This window comes from Gobius niger (assembly GCF_951799975.1).
Source record: "Gobius niger genome assembly, chromosome: 11".
NCBI classification, from domain to species: Eukaryota; Metazoa; Chordata; class Actinopteri; order Gobiiformes; family Gobiidae; genus Gobius; species Gobius niger.
The window spans coordinates 11,428,200-11,443,156 of record NC_136862.1 but is presented as its reverse complement, the minus strand read 5'-3'; the positions used below and the strand labels follow the sequence as shown (position 1 = coordinate 11,443,156).

Sequence of the window (14,957 nt, the reverse complement as noted above, 5' to 3'; positions counted from 1 at the left end):
GTTTACAGTGTGCTATTGCTTACAGAAAAGACAGGGACGTATTAACAGCAGCTATACAGTTTTATTGCGATGCTATCACAGAACAGACACAATCCAAACACGTGATGCACAATTCTGACAAAGAGCTCCAGTACTAGGATTTTAGCTTTATTGACCAAATCATTAAGAAACTGCATGAGTACAAGAGTTAACAGAGGAATGAAGCTTACAAACATTCTAAAACACTGTTTCTCCAATATAAACAACAAAACAATGAGTTGCCCTTTGTCCATCCCCCCCCCAAATCAGATTACATACACTGTCCCTTATAAAGCATATGGAATGTAGTCCTCTCAGGCGAGCTTTCTCCAGATTCCCTGCTACTGTGACCAACACAGTGACCGCCCCCCTCCCCTCCTTCACATTTAAAAACTGAAATGAAAACCACTCACAGTAACAAGAACCGTAAAATTTATGGCATTTCAAAACTCTGGGAGTTGATGGAATTCCCGTTTCCAAATTGACTTTTTACTTTCATTTAAAAAAAAGTGTTCTCTACAATCAAACTACTAAAAACCTGTATTTAGAAAATAGTTGATAAAAATATTCCCCTGAATTGTACAAGAAAAGAGGTACAGGGAGCACTGGTAAAAGTTGTGTTTGAGTGGTATTATTCAGCGGCTTCATCTTTCTGTTCGTCGTCTGCGGCTGGTGCCTAGAGACAAAACCAAATGGGTTATTAGAGAAGTTCAAGGACATAAAAGAGTAATTTAGGCTTTATCCGAGCCTCACATCGTCTTCAGCTTTGGCTTCTCCATTCTCTGCAGGAGCCTCTGGTTCTTTCTCTTCTGGCTTGGCCTTCTCTACTTCCTTGGCTTTCTTAGGCTTAGCAGCAGCAGCAGCCTTCTGTAAACAAACATTACCATTATGATTACATAACTACTACAAGTTTAAGACAGTGATACAATCCAAGCACAACTTAAGAATGAAAACAAACCTTTGTCTTGGCTTTAGGCTCTGGCTTAGGAGGCACAGGTTTCTGTGACTAGAAGAAAAAAGCTTTTAGATGCTACATTCATTGCACCATAGCCATATCATCAAGTTTGTATAAACTTACATCGCCAAACCGTGGTGATCTCCTTATGGGCTGCAAAATAAGAGGAGAAAATACATTACTTTACAATCTGTTGCTGACCCCTAGTGGTAGGTACACCTTACAGTAAAGAGTTTCTCCCTATTCGTTGTTTTTACTTACCTCTGAATCGGATGCTGCACCTCTCTAAAAAACAAAGAGAAGAGAGAGTGTTATGTCTGATAAATCATGCACTCCAAATGTGGGTGTTTCCAAAAATGTTCATGGGGGGAACAGTAGCAGATGCCTGTAATTCTGTCATCTGTCAATAGTATTTATGGTCTACATGGCGAGTCCCGGCCGCGGTGCATTGGCGCATATGTCATGTTATTCCTCGACAGTAGTTTAACGGTGAAAACACGCTTCCTGTTCTGGTTCCTACTCCCTGCACACAGGCGGAGGGCGGACTCCGCCTCCTCTCACAGTCATCCACTGGTAATAAATGGGATTGCATGAGGAGAGAAAAAAAAAGAGCAGCAGAGGACTGTTCCCGCCACTGGTTTGAAAAGAGCCATGTCGATCCGCAGCAGAGTCTACGAGAGCCCAGCAACAGGAGCAGCCTGTGCTGACGGAGGCTCGCCATTGCATAACCTGCACTGGCCTAGGCTGAGAGAGAAGGGCACACGAGCACGACGAAGCCCAACGTGAACGCACAAACGAAGGATCGAGAGTTGCAAAACATACCGCCGTGATAAAGCAAACTACGCATGTTGCACGTTTACGCACGGGGCAAGTTAGAGGAATATCACGACAGCATTAAAACGTTAGGACAAACCGACTGCTAACGTAAAACCTACACGTAGTATCAGACAATCGACAGACACAAAACCCTAAATGAAGAAATACTCAAGTAAAGGCCAGCAATTTGTGACCCAACTTCAGAAGCTAACGCGAGACACCTCCTGGAAACGATCAATATACCGCCAACTTTCCCCGCAGAAAAGCGATCTCCCTCGACATAGTTAGACGATACTTCCCTGCACTTAGCGTGAGAGAATACACATTTACAAAAGCGAGCGACAACGCGAACCTTCGTGCACAGGTGAAGGGGACATTAAAGGTCTTTCCCTAAAGAATCACAGCAGAAGATAAGACTAAGATGAGCCACTTCGCGAAATCAAAATAACCACAATGGCGACCGAGCGCGGCAAAAACAGGGGATTTGGACAATGTAAAGGTAAACATGTCTTTAAAACAACCACACAACTCTGGTAATATGCAGTAACATTCTCCACAACGAAAGACAACAGTGGTTTATAAATGCTATATTACGGAATGCACGGAAAAAACAACGTCTACTCACTCTGACTCTCTTAGGCATGGTTGGTTTGTGTGGGTACTTTGTAAAAAAAGGAAAAACCCGCTCAGTTTTGTAAAATACAGAGGGAAAACCGTGCTATATTGAGAATAAGGCTGTATCTGTACAGTGCAATACAGCGCAGCGAGACGCTAATGTTCCATTGGAAGAAAACTAGCTCAAACCGGATTGGATTCTCCCCCTCCCTCCCCATTCACGCGCTTATAGTCCCGCTGTGATTGACGGGTTTTTGTCCCGCCCCTGGAGCCAGGACATTGGTTGAATCAGACATCAGCCAAACAATTTCAAACGCTGGCCCTCACCTGTGTGGGTGCGTTACACGTCAGTCATTTAATGTGGAGGACCATTTGTCTTTCTGTGCAGCCATCAACGCTTTAACAAGACCAAATTACGCGTAAGGCTCGGGCTGCTTTCTGCTCGCCCAAACCCAAGACATGTTTTGCATTTAACGCAAATGTGATGCATAAAAAAAGACTTGTGATTTTTGCTGCTTTGCTTTGACCATGCTAAATAAATAAACGTGCGCATTGGTGGATTGGGAGTGAGGGTTGTGTACCAGGGCTTTTGTATTTAATCCTGGGAAAATGGCGTCAGGATCCGTGAATTGATTCGTGTCACAGCTTTGCCAGCTCCGCGGAGCGCAGTCTGCACCCGTCCAGCTGTGTGTGCCCGAGCGTGCAGCGGCAGCCCAAACATGACTTCAGCGCGAGGTGTGATGGCGCTCTGATTTTGTTACTGCGATGCGAGACGTCTTCCTCATCCCAAAATAGAATTAGACTTTTGTTAGTCAAGCCTATGAATATATAAAGATACATTACTCACTGGGGAGTAGGCCTATGCCTGTCATACTGTCCAGAATTTCAGTTCAAATATTTGTATTAATTTCATGTTCATCTCGCTTTGCAGTAGGTCATGGGCTAAGTCTAATGGTCTAAGCAGCCATCCACAATTGTGCTGCATCGTGTCAATGAAAACATATGGTAAACTGTCTGACTTTTATGCCACAGATTTACACAGCCACCGATCTGAAGCTTTTGTGATAAATGACCAATTGGATCTGTTCAAGACATAAATTATCTAATCACTGGATCAGGTCAAAACTAAATAGTTCTTCTGTTCACAGTAAACTGACATATCCTGCAGAACCACATTTGACAGGAGTCTGACACAACACACCAAAGTGAGAGTTTACAGATTTCCCAGCTCACATCACACCTCACAAATGACATAATGCTTACTGCAATAGTAGTATGTTCTCGCCTGGCCTAGAAGCAAGAAGCTTATCCTCTATAACTACAAAACTCCCAATAAGACATGTATCCGTCTTAGCCAATACGTATTGCTGTAAAGTTTCCTTTATTTTCCTTTATTGTTAAGTGATAGGTTTATTGTAAAATGCTGCAGCCAACCCCATTTAACCTGTTAAAATATGCTCTAAGCAAACAGCCACATGTGTCTACATGTTCCTTAAGCTGTTACCAACTAAAATCTCTTACTATTGTCAGAAGGAAATCTGAGTGACAGAACGACATGCTGTTGTTACATTAATAATAATCATAATCATAATCATAATAATAGTAATAATAGTAATAATACAATATCTGACCTATGGCCTACATTTGATTAAAAACAAAAGCTTCATGGTTAAAAATGAGTGGCATAACTCTACTGTTGTTAGTGTTTGCAGGAGTTGGCTACTGTACTCTACTGAGTGCAGGGGGAGGGGAAGACATTAGGTAGGTCTCACATAACAATGCTGTTGTTGTATGGAGTGGAGTAGTCCTTCCATCACAGCTGCTGCCTGTTGCTGGTTCTTCGCGCCTTTTCACTCTCTCCTGTTTTCCTTTTGAGCCAGAGGTGGCAGCAATGCTACTGTGGAGAGCACAGCTTTTATAATGATTTGCACCCTGTGAAAGTGGGTCCATTTATTTATGTAACTGGAGCAACAGTTACTTATGCAGACATGGAAAAGTCTAATCCCGTGCAAAGAGACAGACAAGAGATAAAGGTGACCTCATCAAAGCCTCTCTGACAGAGTGCGACTTGTTCATTCTTGTGTGACATTTTGCCACATGCCAGGAGCTGTTATCAGGCATGAACGGGTGAGGGCGTCTAGGTCTTCCTAAACTCTTGAAGTTAGTGCCTATAGCCAAACCAGTGCAGACGCCTACTAGCAGGGAAAGGCTGTCCCTCTCACACTCTTAAGTGGATTTCTCTCAGAGCAAATGGCAGCCTTTCCATATGGACTGGTGGGTAGAGCCAGCTTACACCAGGGTTCACAACATGGTCCCACATGGCCCATATGACCAGCTCCAGAGTGTATATGACATGTCAGTGTAATTTGAACATTACATTGATTCTGGTAAAATTGCACCTGCTGCAGCTAAAAATAAATTGTTTATGATGCACACTGCATGTTTCAATACATTCAGTTGTATTTGTTCAGTCAGAGGAATGTGGTGTGTCCCTGACCTGGCTTTAACACTTCATTTTGTGTATGTGTCTGATGTAAGCTCGCCGTAGTGGCAGCGCGCCATAATAAGCTCACTAACAATAAACCTTAGCCGGCTTTGACCATTGATTAGCTATTAGCTGACACAACAAAAACAGATGCCACAAAAGGATTAATGCCTGCTCTGAGGACATGTCTCATCTTCTAGGAAAGTGTTATGTTTTGGGGCCCATATCTCGTGCTCCCAGATGAAGGGGCAATTGAATGGAACTAATTTGTGGTTGTGAACAATGGGCTACAACAATGGCATGGTTGGATCCCTGCAAAGTCAGGCAGCAGACTCTAGGATGAGCCCTCCATATGACAAGTTTTGACTGATGATCTCTGACGCGGTGGTGGCAGAAGCAGCAGAGGAGGCCTCCAAAACAGACCGGCCATATGCTGGGGATAAGGTGACCCTCCCCCACTATCTACTTCCTGTTTTTCATGGTTGTCTGCTTGCTTCTGCCTATACAATACCAGCTGTGTGTCTGGAGACATTCCAGTTTGTACTATGCCTCATAATGAAGCACGGTCCTGTACCCAGTGCAGCGTGGAGACAGCACATGTCCAGCTTTTCATCTGCACCAAAGCAAACATGATAACCAAGCATGCTCCACTAAAATGGTTTTAAAACAAGATATAGGTTTGTGCCCTACCATGCATTATTATGCAAGCATAACACAACACAACAGTACACATACACTTTCAAAGGTTTGATTGTTTTTCGTTTTGCATGCACAGGATGACGTCACACAAAAAAATCCCTCTTATACTTGCCCTTAAAGAAAATAACCCAGTACTGCAAGCTTTACATGATGTTTCAGAGACCTCTAGTGGTCTGTCTTTTCAACTACACCACTTTCCCTGCTGGCTTTACCGGTGCAAACCCAAATACAAAGCAATTGCATTATGTTGGCATCATGGGTATGAGGAGTTTTAATTTATCTTGAGAATTTATCTTTTTTTTTTTTTACAGGCGCTACAGGAGGTGACATTACTTACATATCGTGACCAATGTTCAGGCAAGTGAAATTACAGATTACGAGAAATTACATAGAACACTGTGCATATGTATTCTTATGTAAAACCTCTGCCATGTTAATAGCCCTATTGCAGTTTCTGAAAATATATAAAATTCTAGTAACATGTTAATTGTTGACTAACTGCTGACAAATTTCATTCATATTTCACGGTCACAAATTTGTGCCTTTGTGACACACAGTTAGGTTATTATGTGTGAAATGATATTTAATCTTCCAAGTACCACCAGGCCAATGACCTAGCGTATGACAGGAGAGAGGCGACCTCATCCTCACGCCCATGATCTCAGTCACATTGGGCCTATTATTGCGAACCTACAGCACAATGGGCTGATAAGCTCTGTTTGAACGGCTGCACTTGAACTTTGCTCTCTCTGAGTTTCACACAGTGCTCACCTGCTGGACCAGGAAATGAAGGTCCCGGCAGCTCGACCAGCCCCACGGTAAGTTTGCCTAATCAATGGTAATAAACTTGTAAAGGTTAACTTGTGTATACTATATTTGTTAGATTAGTTTCAGTGATGTGTGCTTTCGTCTATTCAGAAATACATTGTAAGTGATAGAATATGAAATTGAACAGCAAACCAGCCATCGAAACCTCATTGACATTGAATCAAAATGGACTTCACGGGACAACTGTTGATCAACACAAAAAAGAAGAATAGCAACACGATGCAACCAAAGAGGAGGATTATGACAAAGGAAGAGGATATAACAACTCTATATAAGCCTATGTTCTCTCTTTCTCTTTTTGGACAGAATATCCACACAGCATCATGACTTTTTTGGGGAAAAGTTGGCCGGAGCTTATATGCCTCTGCTTACTGTTGTGCGCAACTGAAGGTGAGATTATTTTTCAAATTTGTACCTTTAAGGTGCATTATGCAACTTTTTATGTGGAAAAAAAAGTTGATATTTGTGTATATTTGACCTTGTGGGCAGCTGCAGTATGAATGGTCAGCATGGCGCCTTTACGTTCCATCACCGTGGTCTCTGCAACGCTCCAGGATCAATTGTTTTGTAGGTTTTCTGGTGAGAGGGTCCGTCAGCAGAGATACCCTACCAGAAACTCTCAAAACAATTGAACCTTGGAGTCACTGTGATGGAAAGTAAAGGCGTCATGCTGACCACTCATACAACCGCTGGATCACTACAAGGTAAAAGTTTTTTTGTTTTGTTTTTTGCATAAAAAGTTGCATACTGCATCTTTAAGTGAGCAGTATAAAGTGCAGAGGGATCAGAATACCGATACTTGATCAGTGTTTATAAAAGCATGTGTCATAGAGTCTACTAATAAACCGTGATTGATGTAGATAAGTGACGACATTACCTGTTTTGGTCACCGTAGCTTTTCTTTTTCTTATTTTCAATACAATAAAGCCCATTAGAGGTATGATGGGTTGATGAATTGAGGAAATTCAACAAAAACATGGCACAACTAGGCTGAGAATAGGTGTATCATGTTTAATTTTCTTATTGCAAGAGTAAAATAGTCACTTGCTAGAATTTAAATATATCATTTGGCATGTAGAGCTAATGTCAAGCCCTGGAAGTGCAGTATATCTGTAATAAAATAACATTTCCTCTATCCCTGATCCCAACTGATGCAATAAATAGATTGTAATTTAGTCCCCAAAATATTATTTACCCCTGTGTCATTTTGTTTGTGGGCCATGTGTGGCCAGAGTTTGTTTGAGTTTCACTCTTAAAGTCATAGCCTTTAGTGTTGAGTCACTGAACAAACTCTGACACCTTCTTAAGCCGGAGTGTTGTGTTGTACTAAGAGACATGTGGCCTGAATGATTATTATGCCGTCCTGGAACGTGCCGACACCTGCCACCTGCCAAACCTACAATTATGACCACATCCAAAATGTACCTGCAATCAAACAGGGTTAAATATTGAAATGCTTTTGACATTTAAGCGCCTAGTTTAGTTGTGACACTGCAGGTGAACAGGAAACAAAAAACTGGCGATACAATTTATATATGAGGCGCATTAAGTTGCCTTGTGTACGAAATGTGCGGTAGAACTAAACTTGCCTATTTTAAAATTTGCCTGGTTTTGGGGGTTCAAAGCTCAATAAACTAGACTAGGGATTACATAAAATCCTACAGAAAGGTGAAATGTTGAAATGATAATTTCCCTTATGAGTCTATAGAGCAGCCATTCCTGAAGTTCAGAGTGCCGTCGCCCCCTTATCAAACGATCGCTCAAGGGCCTCCGATACAGGATTCTTCACTGTTTTCCAAACACCTTGTCATGTTTTAATGCTTAAAATTACACTTCATAACAAATAGCATATATATATATGAGCAAAATACAGATTTAAAGCAGTACATTTAAATAAATACTGTACATAGATTTCCTTTCAAAATCAATGTTTTTTTTTAATGTACTTGTCTTGTGGACAAGGTTTGAGGACCCCCACAGGGCCTGGACCCCACTTTGGGAACCACTGCTATTCACCTTATTCGAGAAGTTCCCGTGGGTTCTGCCATGAATTGTGCCTTCCCCATTTCTCCCATCAGTTAGCATGGGACTGGATAAGTCCAGATAAAATCAGTTACTACACGAAAACAAAGCCGTTTTTTGGCCGAGCAGAGAAACGGTGCAGTGTTGACATGTTGGCGCAAATGAACATTGGCCATTTTACACAAATCAATCCACTAAACATCAGATTTGAGCGGCAAACATTTTCTCTTGTTCTCCATTTAAATGAACGGGCTTGGCGCTCTACCGGAAGTGTCAATACAACGGAAGTGCCGAGACAAAGCAAAAAGAGGCAAAAGTGGGCGGGGCAGAATAAGGTGAATAGAGAAATGGAGACTCATTGCAATAAATACCATACTTACTTTAATGGAGTAAACTGAAAATTGGAAAGAATACATTTATTTGTTTTGACAGTAATCAGGGAGGAAACATATAAAACAATATAGGCCAAAATATTCCCGTATTCCCATTTCAACATCATGAACCAGTAGCTTACGTTTCAAATAGACCTTTTCAAATCAAAACATTTGCTTTTCTATGTCCCGACAAAACTACACTAAAGTAAAAAGTGTGATGTGCCAAGTGCAATAAGAAATGGACAAATTAGCTTCTTTTTTTTACCATTTCATGGATATTGGAAATCAAAGTTTGCTTGAGAAGCATGTAATGTTATAGATCAAAAAAACCTTTAACAATCAACTATTTGTTTTCTAGTCGTCTTTGGTCAGTTCGAGTTCGAGTTGCAGCCCGTGAACGTGACTGCACTGCGAGACTCTGAAGTCAAGTTCAAAGCCACAGTGCAGGGACAATGGACCTTCATGACCTGGACAATAGGCGAGTTTCTGGTGCTCACCATGTCATCCTCGGGCACCTCCACACCCTCCGGGCCGCGTTACTCTGCCCAGTTCTGCACTGGCACTGGCACCACCTGCGTGGAGTTCACTATTAACGTCACGCGGCAGGACTCCGGGCCTGTCATCTGCACCGTGCAGGGCGCGTACGGATCCAAGACGGCACAACTGTCTGTCCAAGGTAAAAGCTTTGACATTATTCAGATTTATGTAACACAGACTAGTCATGCTCTTTGATTTGAATGCTTCTCATGTTCAGCAGCGGCTCAGTAGTTATAATCAGGGCAAGTCAAGTATTTGTAGATTTCTATGTTATATTATTACATTAAGTCTCACCAGCCACTTCAGCAGGTTATATTTTAAGCCGAACCATTAGATGTAGGTTTGAGTTGTTTGGCTTGAGTGTGCACCAGTTGTTGAAGAAAATGATAATAATAAGCTTGACTTAAAGTATAACACAAAGACAAACAAACCACATAGACCCTTTTTTCTCTTAGATTTGATCGATTCCTGTCCAAAAATTAAAACCAAATTTAAAATAAGTTGCTCATTGCAAAAGATTGATTTCACAAATTCTACAACTAACAACTTAGAAAAAACCCTCATGGCCAAGTAACTTTTGACTAATCAGTACATAGTGAATAAAAAAGGTTCAAAAATGCCAAATGAGTCGACCAGACACTTTGCCCACCTTGTTTGTGAGTGCGTGTGTGATTTGTGGTTTGAGGTGCAGGTTAGCAGCCACACTTTCATCAGTTTACCTCAGGGCACCACCACCCCAACCAGCTTCATAGGGTTCAGGGAGATTCTGAAAAAAAGAAGGAGAATCAAATCAGCAGCAAGAGGCGACTGCATCATCCCTCTGAGAAAAAGCCTCTTTGGTCAAACCACCCTTTATGTCCGAGCTGCCCATGAATGGAATCTCAACCCTGTTACAATTAGAAACATCAATACATATAAATGAAAAAAAAAATGTCTCTTTGAGAATCAGAGCTGTCAGCACTTACTGATGACCTCTCACTGCCCCCTGCTGGACTATTGTCCCTTGTTGGTTTGTCTGACTTGTCTCTGTAGTTGTTGAGATTGTAAGAGTCTTGTTGTAATGTTTGTCATGTTTGGTTTGTGTTATTGAGAGTGCTGTTTTAAAAAAAGAAAAAATCTTTCTGTGTTGTATTTTATCAGATGTAATTGTAATTTTATTCCCTTCAGGAGGACACACAACTGTCTAGGGACTACAGATGAATTTACATCTGCATATTAATATACATTATACATGAAAATATGCCAGAATTAGCCTGGCATGTTTAAATGTATAATCTATATTAATATGCACTGTCCCTATATTAAATAAATAAAGCCCAAACTAGGTTGATGGCATTGTTTACTGTAAATAAGGCGGCATAATGTGTCGCCAAATTGCCATTATTGCATCATTAGGTGACACAATATCCAATCTGCAAGATATATATTGCATCTGACAGAAAATAAATATTGTTTTATCTCAGTTTGCTGAAAAAACAAAGTGCTTATATTTTTTGTGTAAATGTAATGAAAAATATTGCGTTAAAATGGTTCACATTTGGAAAAAGGGATGTATTCACTGGGGATCAAAAGGAGAAAGAAGATGGAGCCAGTAGGTCATACTCATAATAACCATGATTCTGTAAAAAATGGCAGACAATATGTCAATCAGGGATGCAGTTCTGCGGCACAGAATGACCAGCTCAGGACTATTGTGTTGGACAAATTGCGAGTATTGTTAAGTGTGACTTCTGATCTCTGTGAGAGTGCATCACAATGGAAGATGATTGAGAACCAAAATGCAGCCTTTCTGGACAAAGCGTTGCATTCATATTAGAAATGTTTGATAAAATTAGCAATGGTCTTTGGCAGTGGCTCTCGAATGGTGCAGTTTCAGGAATCCACCTTCTATGTGTCACGACAAGACTGAGCAGCGGCTTCCTTATTCATGCACACCTCCTCTTGCTCTTCCAGGGGAAATCCTGGATCGTTTCAAGTCCCAGTTCCAAAATCCCAGTGTGTCCTTGGTCTTCCTTAGGCCTCCTCCTACAGTTATAGTAGGCAAAATTCAACCACACACTTCTGGTTCCCAAACTATTGATTCCTTGGTGTGTTTGCGATGCTGCTTGTGTTGCTGATTAGGACTCCCATGATTATTTCATACGTTGTTTCACGTATAGCAAAACCTGCAAACAGTGCTCATAAATCCATTTAATAGAGCTGCCAGGGGAGGCCATTGATTTCTTTTGCACAAGGGCATGCTAACGAGGGGCTCCAATAACAAACAAAGGGAACGATAATACAGAGACATGCAATTGATTTAATATTCATAACAAAGACAAAGTGAACACAGCCTGTGCAGGAGGAACTTTTGCCACAGTAGGAACGAGTAAGAATGAAAACAATTCGTACAGAAAGATAATACTCCTCTGGGTCCAATGTGAAGGACATTAAAATAGGGGTTCGGAAACTATGGTAGCTGATCGTACACAGGCTCCTCTGCAGCACTAGTCTTTGTTTCATATTCTTTATGGTTAAATCTGGGTTAAGTGCAGAGAGTTCTTAAGTCATGATTGTATGAGTCCAGGGCACCCTCATGTCCAAGCGCAAGTCACTTCAAATCGAGTCACAAATCCCGCCCATTTATAAAGAGTTTTCTAACTATCTTCCAAGTATCCACTCAGATTGACTCTCTCGTGATGTCTGACTGCACTTTTGAACTTAAAGTCATACTTTTTTGCTCGGTTGCGGCAAAAGTCTTGAAATCAGTCATGTCCTTGATCATGTCCTTGATAATAAATGTTTTTAACTCGCCCTTGACCTATACTCACCTTAGAACTACCCTACCATGGTTTACTCCATTCTGGACACTGATTAGCCCATGTTTTGACCTAGTTCAGTCCTGTTATAGACCTGATTTAGCACTTGGACAGCCATTTTCATATTTCATACTTCACAGAAATGGAAAACCATGAAGTACATCATATAGAGTATAGTAAAGCGACATGGCTCAAACAAATAAGGCTTTCTGGTTCTCAGAGCCTGGCAGCGTCGGCATCTCGGGAGGCGGCCTCTCGGGAGGCAGCAGGACGGTGCAGGAGGGGGAGCAGGTGGAGTTCCAGTGTGCGACCTTAGGCTGGTTTCCCGCGGCAACCATCAGCTGGACTCTTGATGGCTACGCCGTGAACAGCAGCCTCGTCAACACCACTGATGTCGGCAATGAGGGCGGCTACAACTCCACCAGCGTGTACAAGTTTACAGCCATCCGCAACACCACAGTGACCTGTCTGGCCACCGTACCTACTCTTCCAGACCCAATTTCAAGCTCGGTTCAGCTGGTGGTTGGTAAGCTCTTTGCATAATAGTATTAACAGTATTTTGTTATTCAAGGACACTTTAAAAGCTTTCTTTCCCCCCTCTCTTAAGTCCCAAAGCCGACAGACTGGACAGTGCTCATTGCCATTGTGCTGTCCTTTTCACTTTTCGCACTGGTGGTGTTGCTGATAATTGGCCTGATCTTCTGCTACAAGAGGAGAAAGGAGAAACGTAAGTATAAATCTCATACCACAAGTCCTGACAAAGTTGCAATAGTGGCATGCTGCCGTTATGTCCTTGGGCAAGACTTTTCAACCACTTTACTTGAATGTGGTGTGATTGGTGGTTGTCACAGCGGCTTAGGGGACAGATTGGGAGCTTCGCTTTTGTCAGTTTACCCCAGGGTTGTGGCTGAGAGTAAATAAAAATGCCATGTGAAGTGCTTTGGGGGTCTTTACAAGAGCTATAGCTATATAGGTTCAAGGTATCATAGTAGTGGTAGCTCCAATTGAGTAAGAACTAGCAGCTGAAATAGCATTAGTATTATTAGAAAGGATTAAAGGGAATAATAACACAAAATCACACAGATAAAAAAAACTAATGTACAAATATGTCTTATTTTCAGAACTGACTTATCAGGCGGAAATGATGTAAGAGCCGACACATTAGTCTCATGATTGTCTTCAAAATGTTCATCTCAATAACTTCATGCTCTTTCTGCGCAGGAGACAGCGAACTCAGAGCCAGTTGAGCAACAAGCCAGACATTCAGAACCAGGGCCAAGTCAACCCAGTGTTCACCATTGACGGTAAAACAAGCAATGACTAGACGCTTCATAACACTCAAGATTATGTGAAATATTAGTCTGTTTTTACAACACGTCTTTGTGCGCAGGTTTACCTCCGAGTGAACGGGACAGCAGGTTCTCCCAGACAAACGGATCTTTTTATGAGGTGGGCTTGTCTTGTTTGATGATTGAACAGGAGAGTTTATCATGTGTCTAACCACATTGTTCTACTCGCTCGTGTATAAGGAGAGGCAAACAGGAGTGTGAGCGTAAATCAATCAGTTTTTAGCCTGAACCCAGAATACAGCACATACCTGTGATGGGCATGGTCAGTCAAACTAAGTCAAGGAGAACAAAAATGCATGCCACAAATACTTGATTGTTGGAGTAAGATTTCTTGTGCACATGTTTCCTTTTATATAATAATGACATATAAATTATCTCCATTATTATAATGTTCTTAGTACTAATCCCTCACATTTTAAACAGAGATAGTAATCTATATGGCACAACACTATCATCTTTAGCTTTGTCAAAATTCAATTAACATCCATTTTATAACAAAGTATTTGACTTAAGTAGAATACGACTACCCCAGTAAGTGTACCTGCTTCAAAAAGTGACTCAAGTAGGCCACGTTACAGAGTCCATGTCTCTGTGAATAACATAGTATTTTTCTACTTTCTACAGCAACCTGTATCTGACAACAGTTACCAGCCTGGAAATGCCTACAGCAACCTGGAACTCAACTTCCCAAAACACAGACATGTGACTATTGTATAAAAAAGTTATGGACCATCTTTAGCAGACATCCCAGTGGCTGTTAAACATGCAGCCTCTAGGGGGCAGTGTCTGCATGAAGCTATTGGTCACAAGCAGCTCTGGAGTGTGGAGAAGGTGGATGTCTGCAAGTGCTCAGGACAAACATTGTATTTGACATAAGCTAAGCATTCTGACATGTTTTGTAAATTATTAATGTTATTATGTAAAATGAGGTTGCAGATATGTGTTTATAAAGGTTTGATTTAATAAGTCAATACTCCAGTTTGTTTCCAAAAGGCAGACAGCAGCAGAGAGAGGTTAAGTCTCCTGTCAGTTCCTATCTTTGTCATGATGAATATGAAATATGTCTACAGCGGCTCAGCACAACAGCACAGGCCAACTCTGAACACACTGCACTAAAGCACTGTCACAAAACAATAGCACCAACTATGACACATGATCAGATCAGCAAAATTCAAGTTATATCAGACACACTATATTTGTAATGTAATTGTCATCATTTTTAAAACAGCTACAAAGTTTTCTTAATAATTTGTTCATTATTTATAAGCCTCAAAATAGATGTGGTATGTGTTGCGTATGTGCTCCATCCCTGGTTAAGGTTTGGAAAACGCCCCATTTGGATCATATTCATTATTATTTTTGTGTGGTTATGATTATGAATAATTAAAAGTGGAGAGTGGATATATAATGCTGTGAAATATAATGGGTGCATGTAGCAGAGGTTTTAACTGTGCAACCACT

General features: G+C 41.3%; 2 protein-coding genes across 2 annotated transcripts; one reads left to right on the top strand and one right to left on the bottom strand.

Annotated features, from left to right (window-relative positions):
• Positions 1-41: 41 nt before the first annotated feature.
• Positions 42-4,233, bottom strand: hmgn1b (high mobility group nucleosome binding domain 1b). The gene is made up of 6 exons (XM_079566894.1): positions 4,177-4,233; positions 1,235-1,258; positions 1,097-1,126; positions 977-1,024; positions 772-885; positions 42-694 (listed from the first exon to the last, which is right to left on the bottom strand). The coding sequence occupies exons 1-6, from the start codon at positions 4,216-4,218 to the stop codon at positions 650-652; spliced, it is 303 nt and encodes a 100-aa protein (XP_079423020.1). The 5' UTR covers positions 4,219-4,233; the 3' UTR covers positions 42-649.
• Positions 4,234-5,843: 1,610 nt separating this feature from the next.
• Positions 5,844-14,226, top strand: igsf5a (immunoglobulin superfamily, member 5a; the record flags this gene model as incomplete). The annotated part of the gene is made up of 9 exons (XM_079566765.1): positions 5,844-5,847; positions 6,723-6,806; positions 9,171-9,488; positions 12,368-12,673; positions 12,755-12,874; positions 13,269-13,293; positions 13,369-13,451; positions 13,538-13,596; positions 14,121-14,226. The coding sequence occupies 9 exons, from the start codon at positions 5,844-5,846 to the stop codon at positions 14,211-14,213; spliced, it is 1,092 nt and encodes a 363-aa protein (XP_079422891.1). The 3' UTR covers positions 14,214-14,226.
• Between the last annotated feature and the right edge of the window lie 731 nt (positions 14,227-14,957).

What these genes read in the sequence shown, in the direction of transcription:
- hmgn1b (XM_079566894.1), bottom strand. Translation starts at nt 4,218, where the DNA reads ATGGAAGGACTACTCCACTCCATACAACAACAGCATTGTTAT. An exon ending in GATCACCACGGTTTGGCGAT is followed by an intron (nt 1,025 to 1,096) that starts GTAAGTTTATAC and finishes TTTTTCTTCTAG; the next exon opens with TCACAGAAACCTGTGCCTCC. An exon ending in AAGCCAAAGCTGAAGACGAT is followed by an intron (nt 695 to 771) that starts GTGAGGCTCGGA and finishes TTTTGTCTCTAG; the next exon opens with GCACCAGCCGCAGACGACGA.